Genomic DNA, 10456 nt, shown 5'->3' with positions numbered 1-10456 from the left:
AACTCTCTTATATAGCATCTTCCTTGGTGAACCATTTGATACTTCTTTTTTTCTCCCAACTAGCTTCCCATTTTCCAATAAAATTCTTCTTTGGATCTCTCAACTTTCAAAGAGAACATTGAATCCATCAAATCATCATCGAAATCACACAAGAAAGTGACATTAATTTAGTCAAAGAGTCCAATAGTTTCCCAAATCTTATTTAAGCCGCATAGAGTGAGTTTTTAACATATTTGTAGTGGTTCACAGTATCCAAGAGCCCTACATAATGTCAACAAAACTCACGGAAACGACAAGCATTGTTCTACGGCATTCTTCAAGGATTTGTAACTTGAAAATGACAAAAGAAGATGCAGCTGCGATCATCAGCAACAATGGAGAAAATGGATTCTCAGCTGCTCAACCCGTCCCTGCTGAAATGTTGGAGGAGGACAAGAAAAATCCCGGTGATCTTAAACATCCTAGCATTCCTGGTTGGTTTTCAGAGTATTGTCCAATTTGGCCAGGTAGGCTTCACTTTCAATGATGTTCGCAAAATCTATAGGTTTTCTATTTACACTAATTAAGTGGGGTTAAGGGATCTGAACCTAGATTCTCCTTAATGAGAGTATCGGGCAATATGGCTATAAGGTTTTTGGCCTCAATATCTATGAAATAATTTATTCTAACGTATTGGATTATATCTTTGTTCATATACATATATTTATGAATTATGGTGTTAATAAATTTTAGCTGAATTTATAGGCTATAACTTATTTTTTTACTTTCTCATCAGTTTTATACATCCTATTGTAATTTCTATCATGATGGATTTCCCCTTTGTCCATAAAAAGGAGGTAAGTCCATGCATGCCCTCATAATGGAAGACTGTAAGTCATTATATATCCAAATTCAAAGCTTTCTTTTGCTTTTTTTTGGTTTATTATTTGATAGTTACAACGGGATAAGAGAACTTAAATCCTGGAAATCTCCATTGGAAACATCAAGAAGCGTTAATTATTTGAGTTACAAAACTCTCAACAAATTCAAAATATTGAATTTATGTATATAACGGGATATAATTTTGTTTCAATAGTGGAATATAATTGGATTCTTATATATTTTGTGTCTGATTGGTTAGAAAAGTAGAGGATAGAAAAAATTTTAGTTTTTCCTCATGTGTTTTTGTTTGGGAAGATTTCCCCTTTGTCCATAAAAAGGAGATAAGTCCATACATGCCCTTGTTATGGAAGACTATAAGTCATTATATATCCAAATTCAAAGCTTTCTTTTTGCTCTTTTTGTTTATTACTTGATAGTTACAACTGGATAAGGGAACTTAAATCCTGGAAATCTCCATTGTAAACATCAAGAGGCATTAATTAGTTGAGAATTTTGTTTGGGAGGATAAGAAAGTAGAGGGATAGAAAACCTCTTTATTTAGTTGAGAAGAAAAATAAGAGGATAAAAAATACTCTCTCCGTCCCATTTTTTTTGTCCTCTATTCCATTTTGAGATGTCCCAAAATATTGTCCTGTTTCTAAAAATAAAAGTCATTAATTTACTAATGTTCCTATTATATCCCTATTAATTTATTAATTTAATTTTTTAATAAATTTTTTTAAGGGTAGTTTTGAAAATTTATACATTTTTAAAAAGTAGACAATACAATAAATAATGTTCCTTTAAAAAGTTTGACTTTTCAAACAGGACAAAAAAATTGGGACGTAGGGAGTATAACTTATATATATTTACTCTCATGTCCCTATTACATTAAAATATATATATATATATATTAATAGTTAAAAGGAAAAAAAAATACTGTTAGGATACCCAAAAAAAAAAACTCAATCATATGCGTTGAAAAAAAAAAAAAACAATGTTAGGTTTGGTTGAAGGGAGGAGAAGGGTAAATAGGAAACTTCCTATCTAAACCTCTCTCTCTCTCTCTCTCTCTCCTATTTTTTACCAAATTTTGGAGAAGGGGTAAGAATTTGCTAGAAACAAAGTTGCAGCACTTCCTATATATTAGTATATGTGTCAAGATATTAGGACACCTGTCCATGACAAAGTTGTAGAATTTAACAGAATTTTTCTTCAAATTGGTCTTGGACAGGTGTCCTTCTAATATCTTGACACATATACCAGTATGCAAGAAGTTCTGTAATTTTGTTTATAACAAATTCTTACCCAATTTGGAGAATAAGATTTTGGTAAGTTCAGAGAGAAAACACTTAAACTCCATCATTTTCTCTTCCTTTTTTCCTCTCAACCAAATACCCTTTTATTTCTCTCCCCTAGATTTCACCTCAACCAAAGGCAATGTTATGCATGTCTAGGCACATAGCATCTCGGAGAAAGAATTGACAAAGGCAAATAGAATTAGTGTTTCACACCCCAAAGTACTATTATAGTGTGGTATGATGGAATATTTTTGGAGCACCTTGGTCCTGTTATTTTGATGGGGTAAAGTTTCATGTAGTTGGTTTATCCTCAAACATGTGCCACACATAGCCATCCAAAAAAAATAAGTGTCACACGTGTCCCACGTTTAGATATGGTACTTATAGTGCTAGTTCTGCATTCGTTAATGCGAAAATTGCAATACAAGTGGCTGCTCCTAGATATATATGAAAAATCTCTATTCCTCTATTTCGTCACAAAGACGTAACTTAATTATTGCATTACAGCTGATTGTGACTAATATTTTATCCTCAAAACTTTTAGAATATACTGAAAACAATTCACAAAGCTTCCAAAAAAATCGCATATTTGATGAAGATCTTGCGCATGCGTTCTTAGTTTCAACGTAAAAGTTGTTTAACTATTAATTCTGGCTTTGAAATTTGTCTATTCCACTTGCACCCAGATGGAGCATAATCAAATTTTATATGAATATAATCTTGTAGGACAAGCTCACTTTTTAAAGGTAGAGAAAATCTTATTTCAAGGATCGTCCAAATACCAAAGTATGATGGTGTTTCAGGTAAGCAATATATTTTGCCAAGCTTTGAGTTAAATTAGTACTATGATGTAAAAAAGCATGTGATCAATGCAAAACTCAAATACATATCTTGAAAACATTGTTGACTACTTTATTGCAGTCATTAGCATATGGTAAAGTTTTTGTCCTTGATGGAGCTCTACAACTCACTGAGAAAGATGAATGTGCTTACCAAGAAATGATTAGCCATCTTCCACTTTGCTCAATTCCAAACCCAAAAAAGGTTTCTCTCTATATTATATTCAAGATATGCACGAAAATCTTATGGGAACTCAATGTGTCAATCTTATAAACTTTTCAGGAATATGACCCATATAAACTATTTGGCAACGGAAAGTATGTAGAAGATAGTCAAAAACATGCTTTTGCTAGTAATAGTACCAACTTTATAATAATTTACTCCATCATCTTTTGCTTCAGGTATTGCTTATTGGGGGAGGAGATGGTGGCATCCTTAGAGAAATCTCTCGCCACTCTTCTGTGGAGAAGATTGATATTTGTGAAATAGACACAATGTTGGTTGATGTAAGTATAAACACCCAGTTGTATAGAAGATATCTCATATGTCGGATATATGCATTCTTCCTCCCACAGCATATAAATAGTTAATCAAGAATACAAAATGGATGTTCGATTGGTGTACCATAAAGCAGAACACTCAAACTGAACTAAAAGATTTTTAATCTATTGCTATCTTTGGAACCCAATATATACGTCTTTGTTCAAGCATTAACCTATCAGACCATGCCTCATAAAATTTAAAAAAAAAAAAAATTACTCAAAAAATGAACTTAAAACTTTAAAAATGTTCAGGTATATTTAAATCATTATTAAATTTCAAGTGCCTTTAAACATGGGAGCATTATGTGAATAAACTAAGTAATTTTGTCTCCACTTAGTGTAAAATATATATGTAGCTCGACCTGTCTTCGTTTGGACAAAACTTTGTGTGATACGCATGCAAGGTTGGTGTCATTTTCAGGTGTATAAACAATTTTTCCCAGATGTTGCAGTTGGATACGAGGATCCTCGGGTCACACTTCATGTTAGAGATGGTAAGTCCAATTTTGTTGCCGTAAGCTTTGCCATTTTGCCTTCTTTGGAAGTTCCTTTGTATGTTACAGTTTGTCTTCTTCTTCTTCTTCTTCTTCTTTTTCTTTTTTCTTTTTTTCTTTTTTTTTTCTTTTTTTTTTTTTTTGTGCAGGAATTGCATTTTTGGAGTCTAATCCAGGAGGAAACTATGATGCAATAATAGTGGATGCATTCGACCCAATAAGTATCTCTCTCTCTCTCTCTCAGAAAATTTATTTTCTCCTTTCAAGTTAAGTGTTTTAAAGAAGTCATATGTGTGTGATACAATTCAGGGCCTGATCATGAGCTTTTCAAAACCTCATTCTTTGAGTTTGTGGCAAAAGCTCTCCGACCTGGTGGAGTATTGTGCATCCAAGCAGAGAGCATTTGGTTTCACTCCCTTGACATTGAAGAGCTTGTCACAAAATGTCGCCAAATATTTAAAGGCTCGGTTGAATATGCATGGACTATTGTTCCTGCATATCCAAGGTATATATGAATGCTCTCTCATCTCTATCATATGTAGCATCAGTGGTGGCTCTATGAATTTTTCTATAGTAGCCATCAAGAAAATTAAATTATAAAAAATCTAATTAAAAAATAATCAAATATATAAAGTTTTACAATTTCCCTACTATTAACAAAATGAAAAGACAAAAAGGGACTAATAAGAGATAAAGTGAAACTAAGAGTGCTGAGATAAAAGTAATAGAGAGAGAGAGAGAAGAGAAAAATGGAGAGAGAAAAAAATCAGATGGGAGCAAAGAGCAACGAATGATACATGTTGCGACTATGAGCCGAGCCGCTGAGTAGAGTAGAGCTACTGCCACTACAAAGCCAAAAAGAGTAGATATGTTGGTGCCACTGAGGAGAACTCATTGCCCAAGTATCTTTCTTGGTACTATTTTTTAGGAAAAATGAAATTATTGATTATTTATGGAATAGGTTAAACAAGTCATGAATATGAATGATTAGAAAATTTTATTTTTTGTTTTTTCCTAGGCTTTTTATTGAATATGTTATTCATTTGTTGTTGTTTGGTCTAATCTTCTTGCTGTTTAGGCTATTATTGTTATTTGAGTTTTTTTTTTTTTTTTAATTTATTTAAGGCAGTCAAGATTATTTTATTGAACTCAAATTCTTGAGATTCTCAAATCATGGTATTAAATATATAGACAAAATAGGTTAGTTTAAAAATAATTGTGTGTGTCTATATATATATATATATATATATCTTCTTCTTCTTTTTGCAAGTCTTGCTTGTGCTAAAAATCTTGAACACTATAAGTTGTACCTTAAGCTGCCCCTGCCTGTGCTATATTTTCTTATCAAACAAAAATCTAGACCAAAATATATCCGAATTTGCCCCTCTTCCAACGCACATTTCCACTTCTTCCTCCTTTTTCTATTTTTATTACTTACACGCCCTTGGAGGCCTCAACTTGTAATTTACGGTGTGAAAGAATAAACATGTAATAATATCGTTGTCCAATAGTACATTATTGGTCAAAACCAGAAGTTACACCAACTTTCTTGTTGAATATATAAATCTTAAATTTGTCAAAGTAATTATTATTTTGTTTCTTAAAGGGTTTGGAACTTTTATCATCACTTGTTCTAATTAAAAAAGGTTGTGAGGTAGGACAAACTTTTTTTTTTAAAAAGACAAATTAAACCAATCAATATACATAATGTAATTGAGCATATACAACTAAATTTGACATATTAAAATTAAAGATCAAGTTACTTTTGTAACATTATTATTTTACTCTCTTCCTTCCCACTTTTTGCCGACTGCTTTAACAACCCCCAATTGATCCTGTCAAGTATATTCTTCTTAAATTATTGCATTTTTTCATTCTAATCCAAGCTCATTTTGTGTCTTATCCAATATAATACTAGTAAGTTGAGTCTCAATTTCTTTGACTCAAATTCAATATCAAATCTTAATAATTATAGCAATAATAATTTTAATAACAATGTGTAAACGTTCTAGGATGTGACTATTAAGATTTTCTCTATTTCTTGCTTAATTTGTTTTATTTATTTATTTATTTATTTATTTATTTTCTTTTTTTTTTTGTGCTTTTTTTTTCCTTTAAATTTCAGTGGGGTTATTGGTTTTTTGCTTTGCTCCACCGAGGGGCCGCCTGTCAATTTCAAAAGTCCAATCAACCCAATTGATCCAAATAGTTATGGAGTAGCAAAAGGGCCCTTGAAGTTTTACAACTCAGAGGTATCAATGTGTACAATACTACAATTCCTTTGCCACTCAAATTTGGAGGACAACCCCTCCTCATGTAGGGCATAATTTTTATTGATATGTTTTTTAACTCCTAGTATATTCCGTTTCAGGTACATTCAGCTGCATTTTGTTTGCCATCTTTTGCTAAGAAGATGATTGACTCCAAAGTTGGTAGCACCATGAATGGAGTGGGTACAACTACAACTACGACATAAGTGAAAGTTCAAGTAGAAGAAAGTTGAGTAGCATTATTTGCCACAATTTATAGACACTCTTCGACAATAATCTTATCGAATTCAGACATCATGATTGTGTTTTGATTGTATTGCCAAAAGTTAGATTTGCTAGAATTTTATCGATTTGGTTGGCTGGAAAACAGAAAATTCACAATATATGCAATCCATGTATATTCAACATGGAGAATTTTATATATAACAATCCTTCTTTTTTATTGCATATATATTACATTACTTAGCTAAGCAAATATCATAATATTTGCTACATATGAATTGCAGCAATGCAAATACCTAGAACCAATCTTTACTCTCTAACCTTAATATGGAATTAATTGCTTGAGCTCCCAAGCTTTCTCATTAAAGTCACTAGGAAGATAATACCTTGCGTGAAAAGGTTTGCGCTTTTTTTGAAAATCCTTCCATATATGAGGATAGATAAAGCCTCATCTAAAACCGAACCATAAGCCTTAACTCCTGGTTTCACCTGCGAAGGTTATGAGACCTATTGGTGCATAAATCAACATACACACTAATTCTCTATTTTGTATCGGTTTAAATATCATGTCATATTAAGGTTATTCTAATCATTCCAAGCGAAAACTCTATTTCAAATCTAAATGGAATTGGGACTGAGTTGTTTTTTTTTTTTTTTTTTCAACTTATAACATTTTGATAAATTTCCTCCCTGAATCAGACCTAATCAAGTACATTTAAAGTTTTAATTGGGTTTGTTAATTAGACCGTGAGTTGTGCCACTCTACCTCAAAACTAATTAGTGACAAAAAAGACATACTCAAATCTTTTATGACATTCAACATCACATCCCACGAGCCTATTTTTAGAACGATTGTAAGGAGTCAAATTGTGGTCCACCAATATGGTTATTTCTAAAAATTTGAATGTTCTTTTTCTTTTAAGAATAATTCTTGAGATGAGAATATGAAATGATTTGGTTATTGTTCACCATTTTCTCATGATATTATTAAATAATCCTTTTATATTGGCTAATGAGATGGCATGAATTATGTAGTTCTTATATTATTTTAGAAGGAGTATTTATATTTTAGTAATTTTGAAACAATACACCATCGATATCGAAATATTCCATTCTTGTGACCAATCTAAAAAATCCCACAAAAATTTATTCTAACCTTTGGTTAGAAGGAAGTAGGGACTGCAATGGGGTGGGCAAAGTCAGATCATGGTTGCCCCATCCCTGCCCAATCTCCTCTTTGGGGTGAGAAAAATCTGTGTTAGGCAGTAGCGAGCCAAGATAGGTCAGGTTGGAAATTTTTTTACTAATCCTAATGAGATTACTCCAACATTGATAAGATAAAAATAAAATTAAAAAGGAAAGGATGACCATGAGAGCATTAAGAGAAATGTAGACACAAGTGTTTTGAAGATAGTACTAAATAAGTAAAATATATAATTAAATAATAAACATTCAAGGTGGAGCAGGGCAAGCAAAACCCGTACCTGCTCACCTCTTCGGAACAAGGAAAATCCGCGCGGGATGAAGCAAGACAAGTCTACTTGTTTTTACCATCCTAGAAGGAATTTTATCTTAAGGTTTAAAAGAGTTAGAATAAGAAGTCAAACTACTCTACCATAGGCAAAGTATGCCAAGCTCGCTGTCAATCAAAAATATATCAAGTTTGATGCAATATTTTGGGACAAAATTGCCCTTTGCCCTTTTCGAACAAATTATATAGCCTTATGCCCCCCTTCTCAAACTAATTAGGGAAATGTCCCTCTTTTAAAACTTGATTTAATACAAATCAAGTTAAGCCCTATCGTGACATTTTTAAGGACCTATAGTAGCGTTTTTTAACTTGACCTCTATAAAATCAAGTTATAGGTAAAAAAATTGCCTATAACTCGATTTCATGGAGGTTGAGTTAAAAAACGCCACTATAGGTCCTTAAAACGTCACTATAGTCTCCTTAAAACGCCATTATAAGGCTCCAGAATTTTTTTTTTTTTTTTTTAAACTCGATTTGTAGTAAATCAAGTTTTAAAAGATGAGTATTTTCCTAATTAGTTTGAAAAGGGGGGCATAAGGCTATTTAATTTACCCAAAAAGGGCAAAGGGCAGTTTTGTCTCAATATTTTGAGTGTTACCGTAGTCCGTAGATACCTTACTTACTTTAGAGGTACCATAGAAGGACCACGCGTTGAATATGTCAAAATATATGTACTTTAGATGATAAAATGTGAGACTCTTGGATAGTTGGATGTGAACATCTAATTCATATGTGATTCAGCCGACAAGATATTGGGAGCAGATACTCCATAGAGGTAGTGCTTATGTCCCTCATGAAGCATGAATCACCAAATGATTGAATGCCCTGTTATCAGATTATGACTTAGTGAAGACTATTTTGGTTTGTAGAGTACCTAACTTGAAACTTGGCTCTTTCTATTAGGAGTCAAAACAATTAATATGGGACCATTAATTATTGGATTTCATCAATTATCACAAAGGAAGAATCTAAGAAAAAAAAATTTCCAGAATCCAATTTGATGCCATGAACGTGATCAAATTTTGGAACCACGTTTCAATTCACAGGGTCCATTGTGTCTCTCAAGTGTCTCTTGAGTATGACCCCCATACAGATAGGAAACATGTGATTTGTAGTAGATAAGTCATACTCATCACAAAAGGACAGTAAGCAACAATATATAGTGGTGATATGGTGTGGTTGTGATCGTTTTAAGAATATATGGTGAAGTGGTAAGGCTAATCATACCATTTGTTTGTTGCAGAAGTTGTCCTAATAAAAATGGTGATGATGTTGGTGGTAGTACTGGTACCAATACTGGCAAAATTGTGGTGTTTATTGTGGGAGGACATAGAATCGTGATAGGGCTAGTATCAAAGCTAGCAAAGGGTCGTGGCATTCATTATCTATCTTCCAAAATGTTTTGTAAATACTCTAAGAAGCATGGACACGACATGATGTGGCGATACAAAAATTTTCAAAAAAAATTATGTCACAACCTAGTGGAAATATGACAATTAATCAATTTATATATACTATATCTTTTAATCTTTAGATGTATTTTAACTATTTTTAGATATTTTATGTTTATTTTAAAATTTCAAAATAAATAATAAGTATCAAAATCTTTAACAAAAGGAATTTTTGTTTAAATGAACAAGATTATATATTTTTTATCTCTTGTTACATGGTGTAATATTGTTCTCAACATGTCTATATTTGATGCATTTTAAATAAAGACACATCAGAGATTTTGGAGTATCCATACTTCTAAAATTAGATTACATCCAAAACTTTTGATGTTAGATGGAATTGAATCACATGTTGAGGAGAGTTGTAAGATATCTTGTTATGCATAAACAATGAAGGTTTACTTCCAACCCAAAGAAAAGGAATGAGATTGATATCTTAATTTTAGATTACATCAAGTGCTTTACTGAACAGATTCAACTATTTCCTTGCGCTTACAAATCCTACCAACTTACGAATCTATTTTTGTGTTTATATTATTTGGCTGAAATAATAACTTGTGAATCATGAGGTTGATACGTCATTGCATTCAAACATTGATTGAGAAAAAGGAAATTTAGACCAACCCAATCACCATTTAAATAGATTCTTCTATGGTTACAATCATAATGTTATGCTGCCAAAAGGTAAAAAACACAATGATAATGTTAACCAAAGCAATAATTTCTCATCTAGACAAATTATGTGAAATCTGGACTTTAATTCTTGCCGGTAACTAAAAAACAAAAAACAAAAAAAATTGTCGTAAACTTACTCTGGTAGTTGTTGGTTAGTAGCAGTACTGAATTATGTTCTGAAGGAGAAGGAATTACAAAATAGGTCTACATTTTGGGCCCATTAAGTGTGTCATAGTTGTGTATAACTATAGACCATGTTATAATAGAGG

General features: G+C 32.1%; 1 protein-coding gene across 1 annotated transcript; it reads left to right on the top strand.

Annotated features, from left to right (window-relative positions):
* Window positions 1-6748, top strand: LOC112020179 (spermidine synthase 1). The gene is made up of 9 exons (XM_024052735.2): window positions 1-506; window positions 2889-2965; window positions 3084-3206; window positions 3404-3508; window positions 3966-4038; window positions 4188-4259; window positions 4348-4543; window positions 6164-6290; window positions 6410-6748. Exons 1-9 carry the CDS (start codon window positions 269-271, stop codon window positions 6512-6514), a joined length of 1116 nt encoding a protein of 371 aa, XP_023908503.1. The 5' UTR covers window positions 1-268; the 3' UTR covers window positions 6515-6748.
* The last annotated feature ends 3708 nt before the right edge of the window (window positions 6749-10456 follow it).

Source organism: Quercus suber, unplaced genomic scaffold (genome assembly GCF_002906115.3).
Source record: "Quercus suber isolate HL8 unplaced genomic scaffold, Cork oak 2.0 scaffold_1, whole genome shotgun sequence".
Classification (NCBI taxonomy): domain Eukaryota; kingdom Viridiplantae; phylum Streptophyta; class Magnoliopsida; order Fagales; family Fagaceae; genus Quercus; species Quercus suber.
This window is presented reverse-complemented; position numbering and strand designations above follow the sequence as displayed.

Excerpts from the sequence above, each read along its gene's own strand:
- LOC112020179 (XM_024052735.2), top strand. The coding sequence starts at position 269 with ATGTCAACAAAACTCACGGAAACGACAAGCATTGTTCTACGGCATTCT. Across the intron at positions 4,039-4,187 it reads CACACTTCATGTTAGAGATG|GAATTGCATTTTTGGAGTCT; the intron begins GTAAGTCCAATT and ends TTTTTTGTGCAG. Across the intron at positions 4,260-4,347 it reads GGATGCATTCGACCCAATAA|GGCCTGATCATGAGCTTTTC; the intron begins GTATCTCTCTCT and ends GATACAATTCAG.